The sequence below is a fragment of the Oryctolagus cuniculus genome, chromosome 3 (assembly GCF_964237555.1).
Source record: "Oryctolagus cuniculus chromosome 3, mOryCun1.1, whole genome shotgun sequence".
In the NCBI taxonomy this organism is placed as follows: domain Eukaryota; kingdom Metazoa; phylum Chordata; class Mammalia; order Lagomorpha; family Leporidae; genus Oryctolagus; species Oryctolagus cuniculus.
The window spans coordinates 180,719,718-180,735,795 of record NC_091434.1 but is presented as its reverse complement, the minus strand read 5'-3'; the positions used below and the strand labels follow the sequence as shown (position 1 = coordinate 180,735,795).

At 39.6% G+C, this 16,078-nt stretch overlaps 1 protein-coding gene across 1 annotated transcript in view; it reads right to left on the bottom strand.

The window, feature by feature from the left end:
* Nucleotides 1-16,078, bottom strand: part of KEL (Kell metallo-endopeptidase (Kell blood group)) — a 304,774-nt gene that overhangs the window by 171,317 nt on the left and 117,379 nt on the right. The window contains exon 2 of the mRNA XM_070071387.1: nt 5,392-5,514. Coding sequence (XP_069927488.1) covers nt 5,392-5,415 — 24 coding nt within the window. The 5' untranslated portion in view covers nt 5,416-5,514. The remainder of the gene's footprint in view (nt 1-5,391; nt 5,515-16,078) is intronic.

Below are 16,078 nucleotides of genomic sequence, written 5' to 3'. Positions count from 1 at the left end.
ATTTTCTGCCTTAACATTCTTGCATAATGGTGTCTATCTTTCAATGTAGCATATCCTTAAGCATCTTTTTTAAGGTTGGACGAGTGGTGACAAATTCTTTAAATTTCTGTTTGTTAAGGAAGGTCTGTGTATCACTTTCATTCATAAATGAGGGCTTTGCAGGGTACAGTATTCTGGGTCAACAGTTTTATTTCCTTTAAGACTTGGACTATACCTTATATCTCACCATTCCCTCTAGCCTGTAGGGTTTCTGATGAGAAGTCAGCTGTGAGTCTCACTGGAGATTCTCTGAAAGTATCTGGTGATTCTCTTGTGCACATTTTAGAATCTTTTCTTTATGTTTTACTGCGTAAAGTTGGACTACAACGTGTTATGGTGAAGATCTTTTCTGGTCGTGTCTGTTAGGAGTCCAATGTGCCTCCTCTACAAAGACGTCACTTTCTTTCTCCAAATTGGGGAAGTTTCCTGTAATTATTTCACTAAATAGGCCTTTTAATCCATTCTATCTTTCTATACCTTCAGGAACTCCTATGACACATATGTCGGGTCATTTGATAGTATCCCATAAATCTCAAACACTCTAAGTTTTCTATTTTATTTCCCCTGCCCTTTTTTGTCTAACCATAGACTTTCTTTTTTTTATTTAATGAACATGAATTTCCAAAGTACAGCTTATGGATTACAGCAGCTTCCCCCGCCCCATAACTTCCCTCCCACCCACAATACTCCCCTCTCCCACTCCTTCTCCCCTTCCATTCACATCAAGATTTTCAATTATATTTATATACAGATCAATTTAGCATATATTAAGTAAAGATTTCCACATTTTGCACCCACACAGAAACACAAAGTGTAAAATACTATTTGAGTACTAGTTATAGCATTAATTAAACACCTAAGAGTAATTGTGTATTAATTACAGAGCTCAACCAATAGTTTTAAGTAGAACATAAAAAATACTAAAAGGGTAAAGTATTCTTTTTTTTTTCTTTTTTTGTTTGTTATATATATTTTTTTATTTAATAAATGTGAATTTACAAAATGCAACTTTTGTATTGTTGTGGCTTCCCCCCGCCAACCTCCCTCCCTCCCGTGGCCCTTCCCTCTCCCACTCCCTCTCCCATCCCGCCCTTCATCACGTTTCATTTTCAATTACCTTCATATACTGAAGATCAACTTAGTGTATACTAAGCAAGGATTTCAACAGGCTGTAATCACACAACCGCACAAGGTATAGGGTATTGTTCGACTAGTAGTGTTGTTTTTAAGTTTCATAGTAAAACACATGAAGGACAGAGATCCTACATGGGGGACACGCACCCAGTGACTCCCGTTGTTGATTTAACAATTGGCACTCTTATTTATGACGTCAGCAATCACCCGAGACTCTTGCTATAAGCTATCTAGGCAATAGAAGCCCCTTGAGTTCACCAACTCTGAACTTGTTTAGTCAAGGCCGTATCACAGTGGAGGTTCCTTCCTCTCTTCAGAGAAAGGCGCCTCTCTCCTTGATGGCCTGTTCCTTCTGCTGGGGTCTTGTTCACCAGGATCTTTAATTTAGGTTGTTTTTTGCCACCGTGTCATGGCTTTCCATGCCTGTGAGACTCTCATGGACCTTTTAGTCAGATCCGAATGTCCCAAGGGTTGATTCTGAGGCAGGAGTGCTGCCATTCTATGAGTCTGCTGTGTGTCCTGTTTCCCCCACAGGATCATTCTCTCCCTTTTAATTCTATCCTTCATTATTTGCTTACACTGGTCTTATTTGTGAAATCTCTTCGACGCTTACCCTATCTTTTTGATCAGTTGTGTATTCATACTTCTCACTTTACCAAGTGCGCTGGCATTGGTACCTGCCTCCTTGGTAAGACTGAGTTGAAATCCCCTGGCACATTTCTAGTTCCACCATTGGAGGTAAGTCCGAGTGAACATGTGCCAACCTATATATCTCCTCCCTCTCTTATTCCCACTCCTATGTTTAACAGAGATCACTTTTCTGTTAATTTTAAATGCCTAAGAATGATTGTGCATTGATTACAGAGTTCTATTATTGTTGTTGTTGTTGCTCTGTTTGTTCTACATATACCACTGGTTGAACTCTGTAACCATAGACTTTCAAAGATTTGTTTTCTAGTTCAGATATTCTTTTTCTACCTCACCAAGTCTACTATTAAGGCTTTCCACTGCATTATTTATTTGATCTACTGAATTTTTCATTTCTAATATTTCATTTTGATTTCTCTTTAAAAATCTCAATTTCATGGGAAAAATTTTCATTTATATCGTGTATGGTTTTCTCAGGTTTGCAGATTTTCTTCTGATTATTTTTAGTAATTCTATTATTTTTTTTTAATTTCATTTCTGGCATTTCTTCAATCTCTTCATCTTCACATTCTAATATTGAAATGTTCTGTTCCTATGGGGGAGGGCAGTCTTTATTCTTGTTTCTAGAATTTTTGTGTTTTTAGGCATTTGTGGAGTTGATTTTTATTTTTATCCTCTGATGGCTTTTATCTTTGAGCTATGGCTTTTTTTAAGATTTATTTTATTTATTTGAAAGACAGAATTACAGAGAAAATTAGAGACAGAGAGAGAGGTCTTCCATCTGCTAGTTCACTCTCCAGATGTCCGCAATGGCTGGAGCTTTGCAGATCCATTGCCAGGAGCTTCCCCCAGGTCTCCCATGTGGGTGCAGGGGCCCAAGGACTTGGGCCATTTTCCACTGCTTTCCCAGGCCATAGAAGAGAGATGGATAGGAAGAAGAACAGCCAGGACATGAACTGGCACCCATATGAGATGCTGGCACTGCAGGCCAGGGCTTTAACCCGCTGCTCCACAGCACCAGCCTCATGAGCTATGGCTTTGTGGTTTAGTTGAATGTCTGCACTTTAGTGAACACCACAGATGTGTGGTGGGTGTGGCCAGGGAACTCTGGTCAGTGCTCCAGGGTGGGGCAAGTATCCAGAGCAACACCCAAGTTGGGCGTGGTAGATCTCAATACCAGGGTGTTAGCCCCCATTGTGTTCCATGCTACTGTATGAACTATACAAATGATCTGCCCAGTCCTCACTGGGAGCACAGGTACCACTGCACATACCTGCTCTAGGACCAATGAGCTCCGAGCATGTGGGGCTGCACCCAGTGATTGCCCAGCACCTTCTCATGCCATGCCTTGCACCCTCTCATGTAACCACCAAGTCACCATGGTCTCAGCACACAAGTCTCCCACAGTTGCTGGGCGCAGAGGTTTCTCTCTGCTCTGTCAGCCTGCCCAATCAATAGACAGATGTTCTCCAAGACAGCACCACCTGGGCGTCTTAATCCTGGGAGGCTGTGGATGCCTCACCATCCTAAGTGGTTTCCCAGCCACCTCCCAGCCAGGATAAAAGTCAATGGGACTGGGATTGTTCCCTCTGCTAGAATCTCTGGATCACACCACTACACAAGAGCCACTGACCAAATGTTGCTCTCTCTCCATCACTGCTGCTGGTACCGCCAAGAAGATGGCATGCTAAGTCAGTTGCTGTGTGTGTACACAAAGTCTTCTGCAGCTCCTGTCCAAACCCAAAATGGGGGATGTGCTTTCCCAGTCTGGCAGCAGGCACTGTTGTGGGGAAGCTGGGGCAAGTTAAATGTGTCCCCTCTATTCCCACTGGGTGCACGGGCAACCACTAGCAGCAGCTAGTCCCTAGGCTCTCCCTCTGGCTATATAAACATGGTTGCTGCAGTCCAGTCTCACCTCCTTCTTCAGGCTGCCGCCTGCTCTGGCTCTCAGCTGCTGCAGTTGTTTGTTGAGTCCAAGTCCATGCTATGCATCTGCACCCTCCACACAGGTCCATGGTATCCCTCTTCCTCTTGTAGAACTTCCTGTGCAGTTTTCTCTCCAATTTTCCCCTGAGAGTTCACTTCCTACACTTATTATTTTTTACTGCTTATCCCAAGCCTGGTACAGTATGTCATTCCCTAATGCACCATATTGGAATCTCCACAATCACAGCTGACTTGTTATTTGATTACTGCTTACAGCCCTTGTCTATAGTCCCATGGAACAGCAGAACAGTGCTCTTTCTACTTTTTACTTTTTGAACACTATATTTAGTGGACCATTAAGCCTGTGATTATAAAGTAAATTGAAAGTATGTTGTTGCAAAGATTGAAAGAAAAAAAAAGGAGGAAGGAAGTTTCATTATGTTCTTAGAATTCTATTTATGAAATACATGTATCTCTTTATATTGACTTTAAAATTTAAAAAATTAAAATATGCAGCATCTATAATTGATCTCAACTGTATGTAAATACTGCCTACATTCACCTATGCTGTTCTGCCTGTGAGTAGACTCTGAACTTGTATCATTTGCTTGTAGAATTGTGGTTTTATAAACTGTAGATAAAAAACTGAGACTTTGTTAATGGAAAAGAAAATGTCTCTTTCTGATGTCTTCTTCCTTTCTATTGTATGGGCAATAGAAAATATACCAAAACCCATGGGGTGAAAATCTGACTAGAAGATAATCTCAAGCAATTTTGGAGAGTCTGGAGACTGTGGAGATAGGTCCACGAATGGGTACAGTTTTCTGTGCTCTGGCTGTCATGGGAATAGCTATTCTACCTGTTTGTGGACATCTAAAGAAGTAAATGGAAAGCAATGATCTCTGGGATGCAGCAAATCTTTGCATATTCCCTCCTTCTGAATAAGAATCCTCTCTCAAAAAGCATCCATCTGTCTGCATATACACACGCACACACACAATTACATCTTCTCTCTAGGGACCTACATCTTTGGCCCACATGGTTATTTTGGTCCTTTGTCCAAGACATCAGGTGTCCTTCCTCTACACTCCTCTAAATCCTCTAGATAACCTCAAGAGTGCAGCACCAGCATCAACTCAAAACTGATTTGGATTCCTTAACCAACAAGTCAAATTTACAAACTTCACTGGGGCAGAAGCTCTGTTATAATTGCTTCCTGCTGCCCACTCAACAGATACCACTGGACTCATCCACACTCCTGTTCTACATTACCCACAGAACCCATTCCTATCGGGCAAATCAACCCTCTCTTCACCACGAATGATTCCTTCTGCTTGGAACTGCTGCATGGCCACTTCCTCCTCCTAGAGAAGCTGTTTCACAAGATCCCTCCCACCCCCCACTTCTGAAAAACAGACTCCAATCCCTTTCCATTAGCATAAAAACCATAACTGCTAATGTCATCTCATTCTGATCTTCTGTTTAGCACTCAGGGACTTAGATTACACAAGAGTTGAACCCACATTAACATTTTACATCTTGGGAGAAAGGAAGAAGAGTGCAATTAGCAGGAAATTATAAATTAATGAGAATTAATAGAGGGTTATATACAGTTGTTCTTAGACAACCAGAAAGTTAAGTTACCTGTAATGAGAATAAAGTACTCATTAAGGGTTTTTCTTATCCCACACAATCCACAGCCTCTCCTGGGGAAGCAGAGCTTTGCAGGTCCCTTCTCAGCTCTGAGTTACCAGTGCACTGTAGCTCCTGCAAGAGTGAAGCATCATTATCACAGTGTGTTACACGTTCTGACAGTAAAACTGCTGAAGAACAGCTATGCTTTCCCCGAAGGGTGCTAAACACTTATTACAGAAATATTATGTCTGTCTTACAACAGCCTCCTAGCAAATAATTGAACTTAATGTAGGAAATACATTTAGAAATAGGTAGAAGATTCAAGAGTTTAAAGCAACAGCAGCTAGTTTTGGGTCAGGAAATTTAAGTTTAGACACTATCAGTACAAGTTATAAGATAAGAAAACTTAGATTTTAACCAAATTTACAGGTGTCTTATAAAGAACTTGTTAATCTCTGTCTTCAAAACACATGCACAGAATGCAGGAGCTAAAATCAAGAATTATCAGACCAGGGGCGGGCTTTTATACCACAGTTAAGGCCAATTGTGAAGCCTGTGTGAGATATTGGAGTGCTTATATTTCAATCGCAGCTCTCCTCCCAATTCCAGATTCCTGCTAATCCGTACCCTGGGAAGCAGGAGATAATGGCTCAACCTGCCACCCACATGGGAGACCTGAATGGAGTTCCTGGTTCCTGTTTTCAACTGGCCAATTCTACTGTTGCAGGCATTCAGGGACTGAATCAGTAGGTGGAAGTGTGTTTGCTAGCTCTCTCTCTCTCTCTCTCTCTCTCTCTCCCTGCCTCTTCACCCCATTTCTCTCCCTCTCTCTGCCATTTAAACAAATAAAATAAGGAATGAATATAAATTAAAAAGAAAATGAATTATCAGGCCAGACTCATTTCAGGCATCTACTTTCTTACTCCACAGAGGAGCTACCCAGGAACCATTGCCTCTCACCCTCCTGCCTTTTTTCCCCTCTTATAGCCCTCAATCATTCATTCTTGCACTTGCATCTGGGTCCTCATTTACCCCAAACTTCTTTAGATTACTGAAAAATAAAAATAAAAATCACTTGTGATCTCTATACCCAAAGTAAATGACAATAAGTTGATCTTCTGTATACATAGGTAATTGAAAATGAATCTTGATGAAGAATGGGATGGGGGAGGGAGTGGGAGATGGGATGGTTGACGGTGGGAGGGAGATTATGGGGGAAAAGCTGCTATAATCCAAAAGTTGTACTTTCAAAATTTATATTTATTAAATAAAAGTTTAAAAAAAAGAAAGTCAGGTTTAAAATCAAATAAAAAATGACAAAGCGTCTGAGGAATCATCTCATTTCCTCCTGGACATGTGCAGAAGGCCTCAGCTGAAAGCAAGAAACTGCCCACCCATCTCTGCCCACACCCTCTTGTTATTAGCCTACTTTTCCCAAAGCATCAAATCACTACGTTGAACACGGCTTTCTAAAGTCGATGTATTGTTCTTCAGTTTTGTTGGATAACAAGCATGACATAAAAAACAGAATCTCATTTTAATGTTTTAACTTTTGGTTAAGAAATAGTAACTGCAGTGTCATGATTTGATATATTTATACATTGCAGAATGTTTTTAGTTCAGCTTTGGGCTTATTTAGATCTCTGGATTTCTGAAAACTACAACATTTTTTCACTGGGGAAATGTGATCAAAATTTAAACAAAAACAATGTTAAGAACTTTTCATTAAAAAATTCTGGACTCTGCTTAATATTCCTCATTCTTTGATGATTTATTTCCTATCACTTTTCCATTTCATCCAACTAGAGTAAAAAATATTTCTCTTATAAGAACACATCAAGGTAAGTCCAAAATAGTTGTCATTCCAAAAACTTGAAAGATGCAGTGTTGAATATCTGTCTCAAGCCTCAGTTTATAGACATAAACTTCCCTACCTTGCTAGCAGCTATCCCTAAATAATATTATGCATTTGCAGGGATCATGCTCCCAAGCCTCAGCCTTCCTCATAAACCATTTCTGTCCCTTTGTGCTTGAGGTTTGTAGTTACAAATAATGAAGGGTGGAGTTAGAGAAAGGCACGGAAATACATATCTAAATGCCCCATTAGCAATAGGTCTAGAATTGTAAGTTCTCCAGACTTGAATCTTTAAGTTGAACATCACAAATTCTGAGTAATTACATGCAAGGAAGCAAATCATTGGAGTGGATTTATGTGGATGTCAATGAAGTTGAAACGACTAAGGGAAGCCAAGGTGTTCAGTGAGTCATCCACATACACAGAGAAGTTATCCAAGATGGTGGCAGAATTTAGCACGAAAAAGATGCCAAAGTTTTTGATAAGTAAAGACTGATCAGGAAGTTTCACCTCACTCCAGTTACAATGGTTCCCATGTAGAAATCAACAAACAACAAATGCTGGCAAGGGTGTGGGGGGAAAGTACCCTAATACACTGTAGGTGTGAATGTAAACTGGTGCATGCACTGTGGAAGATAGTAGAGAGAAACCTCAGAAATATGAACACAGACCTACCCCATGATCCAGCCATTCCACTCCTGGGAATTAACACAAACCAAAAGAAATCAGCATATAACAGAGGTATCTGTACCCCCTTGTTCACTACAGCACAATTCACAATATCTAAGATATGAAGTCAACAATCAACTGTTGACTGGAAAAAGAAATTATGGTATATATACACTACGGAGTACTACTCAGCTGAAAAAAAAAAAAAACCTGCCTTGAAAACCAAATACAGGGGTAGGGGTTCCAAGATGGCAGATTAGGGAGAGAGCTTACTGCTCTAGTCCAGGAGAAGACAGTTTTTAAAAGTGGAGGGAGTACAATCTCAGGAAAGAGTTAAGGAGAAAATTGTAGAGGAAACTCTGTGCAAACTAGAGGGACACAGTGGACCTAAATGGAAGGCGCTGATGCCCACAACTTGGGACTCCAACAGCCAAGAGCATATACACTAGCGTTAGAAAGTGAAGTGAGACCAGACTGCAGCAGCCCAACCCATGGTGTTAAAGCTGCAAGAAGAGCATAGAGGGAACCCAGCTTGGAGCCCTGTGCAGGATAGTGCACCTGAAAAATTAGAGAAAGAAAAAAGGAGGGACACATTTCTCTCTACACGATCATTAAACAACAATGTCCTGTAACAAGACCACAGAGCAGGCATCATTTTGGACATACGTTAACAGCTGCACCAGCTCCTGTCCACGCCCAGCAACCAGTCAAGTGGAGACTCCTGACTCTGGTCGGAGGAGACCAACAGAGGACTGGGAGCTTGTGACTGGGCGGTTTCAGTTCCAGGACTGTGAAAAAAAAAAAAAAACAGGCTGTGCAGGAGGAATCGAGGTGTGGCTAGGATTTTGGGCAGTCACTGTGGGAGACCCCACATACTCAGGGCTTCCTGGTAACCTGCTGAAGGACATTGCTGGGGATACTGAACTTACACTGATGGTTGCAAAGACCCTTTGTGTGGTCCCTGGGGCAGAGTGGACAAATATTATACCCACTGGGAATTGTGTGGTCCCTGGGGCAGAGTGGACAAATATTATACCCACTCAGGAATTGTTTCTATGAGGAGAGGAGCTAAGATCAACAGATAAACTTCCATTCTGAATTTAAAAAAAAGAGATTTACCAAACCAAACCTGAGTGTGTCAACTTAGACACACCCTTCATCCTTGAGAACTGAATGGAGCTTCCTGGCCACACCCACTATAAGACTCTAAATATTCACTGATCAGACATTCCATTATCTACAGAAGCATAGTACAAAAATAAAAGCAGTCTCAGCAAAAAAAAAAAAAAAAAAAGAAGAAGAAGAAAGCAATGTGTATCTCCACAAATACCAAACAACAAACACACTAATTCAAGAAACATGAATAAGTAAGAAAACATGAAGCCGCCAAAAGAGCAAAACACTTCAATACTAGATTGAGAAGATGATGAGAAGGAAGAAATGCAAGAAATGGAATTCAAAAAATTGATCATAAAATTACATATAAGTAATCAGAAGCAAATGCATAAACTACTGAAATCCATACAGGACATGAAAAAATTTTCTGTCATGAAATTGAAATCTTACAGAGAAATCAAAATGAAATGAAGAATTGTGTGTTAATTACAGAGTTCAACCAATGGTACTAGAACAAAAAAAAATACTAAAATGGATAAAGTATTACATTGTACATTAACACAAATTATTCTTAGGTGTTTAAATTTTAACTGAAAAGTGATCCCTGTTAGGAATTTGGAAAACATTATGCTGAGTGAAATAAGCCAATCCCAAAGGGACAAATACCACTTGTTCTCCCTGATAGGTGACAACTAACTGAGCACCAAAAAGCAAACCTGTTAAAGTGAAATGAACACTATGAGAAACGGTGACTTGATCAGCCCTCACCCTGACTGTTGATGAGCAACTTAATATGTTATCCCTCTTAGTATTTTTTTTGTTTGTTCTACTTAATACTTTTGGTTGAATACTGTAATCAATACACAATTCTTCTTAAGTGCTTAAACTTAACTGAAAAGTGATCACTGTTGAATATAAGAGTGGGAATAAGAAAGGGAAGAGATGTGCAATTCGGGACATGCTAAAGCTGACTTACCTCAAATGGTAGAGTTAGAAACATACCAGGGGATTCCAATTCAATCCCATCAAGGTGGCATGTACCAATGCCATCTCACTAGTCCCAGTGATCAATTTCTGTTCACAATTGATCATAATGATAGGACTAAGAACCAAAGGGATCACATAAACAAGAATAGTGTCTGCAAATACTAGCTGATAGAATCAAAAAGGGAGAGAACGATCCAACATGGGAAGTGAGATACACAGCAGACCCATAGAATGGCAGATGTCCTAAACAGCATTCTGGCCTCAGAATCAGCCCTTAAGGCATGCGGATCCAGCTGAAAAGCCCATGAGAGTATTTCAGGCAGGGAAAGCCAAGACACTCTGGGGGGGGGGGGGGACCTAAATGAAAGATCTCCGCGAGTGAGATCCCAGTGGAAAGAATGAGTCATCAAAGAAGGAGGTACTTTCTCTGAAGGGAGGAGAGAACTTCCACTTTGACCATGGCCTTGTCTAAATATGATCAGAGTCGGTGAACTCAGGGAGCTTCCATAGCCTTGGCAGCTCATGACAAGAGCCTAGGGTGATTACTGATGCCATAAACAAGAGTGTCAATTTGTTAGGTCAACAACAGGACTCACTGTGCACTTACTCCTCACGTAGGATCTTTGTCCTTAGTGTGCTGTACATTGAGATTTAATGCTATAACTAGTACTCAAACAGTATTTTTCACTTTATGTTTCTGTGTGGGAGCAAACTGTTGAAATCTTTACTTAATGTATGCTAAACTGGTCTTCTGTATATAAAGAGAATCGAAAATGAGTCTTGATGTGAATGGAAGGGGAGAGGGAGTGGGAAAGGGGAGGGTTGTGGGTTGGAGGGATATTATGGGGGGGAAGCCATTGTAATCCATAAGCTGTACTTTGGAAATTTATATTCATTAAATAAAAGTTTAAAAAAATGAAATGAAGAATTCAATAGAACAAATAAAAAAATGCAGTGGAGAGCCTTAATAACAGATTGGGTTAAGCCGAAGAAATAATATCTGACTTAGAAGACAAAGCACAGGAAATTATAAAGTCAAACCAACAACAAGAGGAAATTAGAAAACTAAAAAACACTGTTGGGAATATACAGGATACTATCAAATGACTCAACACATGGGTTCTAGGAATGCCTGAAGCACTGGAAAGAGAGAAAGAATTAGAAGGCTTTTTTTAGTGAAATAATAACAGAAAACTTCCCTAATTTGAGAAAGAAAGGGACACACCAGTAGAGGAAGCACATAAAACTCCTAATAGACATGACCAGAAAAGATCTTTACCATGACAGATTGTAATTAAACTCACCACAGTAAAACATAAAGAAAAGATTCTTTTAAAAAAAAAAAGATTTATTTTTATTTATTTGAAAGAGTTACAGAGAGAAGTAGAGACAGAGAGAGAGGTCTTCCATCCACTGGTTCATCCCCAGATGGCTGCAAAGGCTGGAACTGCACCAATCCAAAGCCAGGAGCCAGGAGATTCTTCTGGGGCTCCAACGTGGGTGCAGGGGCCCAAGGACTTAGGCCATCTTCAACTGCTTTCCCAGGCCATAGCAGAGAGCTGGATCAGAAGTGGAGCAGCCGGGACTAGAACCGGCGCATATAGGGGATGCCAGGGCTTCAGGCCAGGGCTTTAACCCGCTTTGCAACATTGCTGGCCCCAAGAAAAGATTCTAAAATGTACATGAGTAAATGCCAGATTACTTTCAGAGGATTAGACTCATCAGAAACCCTCCAGGATAGGATAGAATGGTATGATATATTCCAAGTTTTAAGAGAAAAAAAACTTTCAACCCAGAATACTATACCCTGCAAAGCTCTCATTTATGAATGAAGGAGAAATAAAGAACTTCCAAAACAAACAGAAATTGAAAGAATTTGTCACCACCCACCCAGCACTGGAGAAGATCTTAATGATATGCTGCACACAAAGACACAGAAACATGCTAATCACTATGAAACAAGGTAAAGGAAGAAAATCTCTCAGTAAAAGTTCAGAGGAAATTCAAAGCAAAAAATAGAAATATTTTTGGGAAAATGGCAGGGCAAAGTCATTACTTATCAATAGTCACCTTGAATATAAATGGCCTCAACTCTCCTGTTAAAAGACAGACTGGCTGAATGGATTAAAAAACAAAATCCATCTATTTGCTGCCTACAAGAAACACATTTCACCAACAAAGATGCATGCAGACTGAAAGTGAAAGGATGGAAAAAGATATTCCATGCCAACAGAAACCAAAAAAACAGAGGGCCTAGCCATCCTAATATCAGACAGACTAGACCTTAACACAAAAACTGTTAAAAGAGACAAAAAAGAGCACTATGTAATGACTAAGGGATCAATTCAACAGGAAGAAGTAACTATTACAAACATATATGCACATAATTATATTGTACCTGGCTATTTAAAAGAAATATTACAGGATCTAAAGGGAGACAAAGACTCCAATACAATTGTAATGGGGGATTTCAACAACCTAATTTCAGCAATGGACAGATCAACCAGACAAAATCAGCAAGGAAACAGCAGAGTTAATCGACACTATAGACCAGATGGACCTAACAGATATCTATAGATCTTTTCATCCTACAGTTGAAGAATACACATTCTTCTCACCAGTGCATGGAACTTTCTCTAGGTTTGACCATATACCGAGCCATAAAGCAGATCTAAGCTAATTCAAACAAAAATCGAAATCATACAATGCATCTTCTCAGTCCACAATGGAGTGAAGCTGGAAATCAGCAATTCAAGACTCTCTAGAACATATGCACACACATGGAGACTGAATAGCATGGTCCTGAATAACAACGGGTCATAGAAGAAATTGCAGGAGAAATCAAAAAATTTCTGGAAACAAATGAAGATGACAACAGAACATATCAAAACTTACGGGATACAGCAAAAGAAGTACCTACATGAAGGTGGAAAGGCACCAAATCAATGAGCTATCAATTCATCTCGAGGATCTAGAAAAAAAACAGCAAACCAAACGCAAAACTAGTAGGAGAAAAGAAGTAATTAGATAAGAAATCAACAAAATTGAATACAGAAAAAAAACAAAAAAAAGTCAGCAAAACTAAGAGTTGGTTTTTTGAAAAAATAAAAAAAATTGACACACCATCAGCCCATCTAACCAAAAAAAAAAGTAGAGAAGGATCCAAGTCAATAAAATTAGAGATGAAAAAGAAAATGTAACAACAGAAACCACAGAAATAAAAAGAATCATCAGAAATTACTACAAAGAACAGTATGCCAAGAAACTGGGAAACCTAGAAGAAATGGATAGATTCCTGGACACATACAAACTACCTAAATTGAGCCATGAAGACAGAGAAAACCTAAAGAGACCCATAACCAAGATGGAAATTGAATCAGTAATAAACACCTTCCCCACAAACAAAAGCCCAGGACCAGATGGCTTCTCTGCTGAATTCTACCAGATATTTAAAGAACTAACTCCAATTCTTCTGAAGTTATTCAAAACAATTGAAAAGGAGGGAATCCTCCCATATTCTTTCTGTGAAACCACTATCACCTTAATTCCCAAACCTGAAAAAGATGCAACAGAGAAGAGAATTACAGACCAATTTCCCTCAACATAGATGCCAGAATCCTCAGCAAAATTCTAGCCAATCAAATCCAACAACACATCAGAAAGTTCATCCACCCAGACCAAGTGGGATTTATTCCTGGTATGCAGGGATGTTTCAACATTCGCAAAATCAATCAATGTGATATATCACATTAACAAACTGCACAATAAAAGCCATATGATTATTTCAAAAGACGCAGAGAAAGCATTCGATAAAATACAACACCCTTTCATAATGAAAACTCTAAGAAAATTGGGCATAGAAGGAACATTCCTCAACACAATCAAGGCAATTTATGACAATCCCACAGCCAGTGTCATATTGAATGGGGAAAAGTTGGAAGCATTCCCTCTGAGATCCAGTACCAGACAGAGATGCCCACTCTCAACCATTCCTATTCAATATAGTCCTAGCAGTTTTAGCCAGAACCATTAGGCAAGAAAAAAAAAGGGTATACAAATTGGGACAGAAGAAGTCAAATTTTCCCTATTTGCAGATGACATGATTCCACATATAGGGGATCCAGAAGAATCCACTAAAGACTATTGGAACTCATTGAAGAGTTTAGTAAAGTAGCAGGATATAAAAATCAATACACAAAAATCAACAGCCTTTGTATACACGGACAATGCCACAGCCGAGAAAGAATTTCTAAGATCAATCCTATTCACAATAGACCCGGCTGCTCCACTTCCAATCCAGCTCTCTGCTATAGCCTTGGAAAGCAGTGGAATTTGGCCCAAGTCCATGGGCCCCTGTACCCACATGGGAGACCTGGAGGAAGCTCCTGGCTTTGGATTGGTGCAGCTTTGGCAGTTGCAGCCAATTGGGGAGTGAACCATTGGATGGAGGACCTCTCTCTCTCTCTCTCTCTCTCCCTGCCCCCTCTGTGTGTAAATGTGTGTGTATAACTCTAACTTTCAAATAAATAATTCTTTTTTAAAAACATTCTTCTCAGATATAGAAAAAATGATGCTGAAATTCATATGGAAGCACGGGAGATCTCGAATAGTAAAGCAAGCTTACACAACAAAAGCACAGCCAGAGGCATCACAATACCAGATTTGAAGACATACAAGGCAGTTATAATCAAAACAGCCTGGTACTGGTAGAAAAATAGATGGCGAGACCAATGGAACAGAATAGAAACATCATAAATTAATCCAAACATCTACAGCCAACTTATATTTGACCAAAGAGATAAAACCAATCCCTGGAGCAAGGACAGTCTCTTCAACAAATGGCGCTTGGAAAACTGGATGTCCACATGCAGAAGTATAAAGCAAGCCCTTACATGAAAATCCACTCAACATGGATTAAAGATCTAAATATATGACCCAACCCATCCAATTATTAGAGAACATTGGGGAAACCCTGCAAGACAGTGGCACAGGCAAAGAGTTCTTGGAAAAGACCCCAGAGGCATAGGCAGTCAAAGACAAAATTAATAAATGGGATTACATCAAATTTAGAAATTTCTGTATGGCAAAAGAAACACTCAGGGAAGTGAGCTGTATTATGAGAGTTAACTATACAACTAGTTCTCAGTTTGTGTGTGTGTGTGCAAATTGTTGAAATCTTTACTTAGTACAGAGTTGTTCTGCATACAAAGTGAATTGAAAACGACTCTTAATGGAGAATGGGGCTGGCAAGGAGGGAGTAAGAGAAGGGGTGAGATCATGGGTGGGAGGGTTGGTATGGTGGGAAGAATAACTATGTTCCTTATGATATTTGTATTCCTTAAAAAATAAATTAAAAAAATAAGCTAAATTTAAAAACCAAAATGCAAATACAAACCTAAAAAAAATCCTGTATTTTGCAACAAAATGGACACAACTGGAAACCATTAAACTTAGTAAAATGAGCCAGTCCCAAAAAGACAGAAACCATGCTTTCCCTGATCTGAGGTAACTAATAGAGTATTTAAAATGTAATGTATTGAACTGAAATGGACATTTTGAGATTCGATGATTATTTACAGCCCTTATCTCTTCTGTTGAAGAACAGTGCTTTTTTTCTTCATACTGTGTGTTGAACTCCTTCACTTAGTATAGGGTTAACTTTATGATCATTAAGTAAACTGAAAGTAGATACACAATTCTTCTTAAGTGCTTAAACTTAACTGAAAAGTAAACATGTTAAATATAAGAGTGGGAATAAGAGAGGGAAGAGATGTGCAATTTGGGACATGCTCAAGCTGACTTACCTCAAACGGTAGAGTTAGAAACATACCAGGGAATTCCAATTCAATCCCATCAAGGTGGCATGTACCAATGCCATCTCACTAGTCCCAGTGATCAATTTCTGTTCACAACTGATCATAATGAAAGGACTAAGAACCAAAGGGATCACATAAACAAGAATAGTGTCTGCAAATACTAGCTGATAGAATCAAAAAGGGAGAGAATGATCCAACATGGGAAGTGAGATACACAGCAGACCCATAGAATGGCAGATGTCCTAAACAGCAC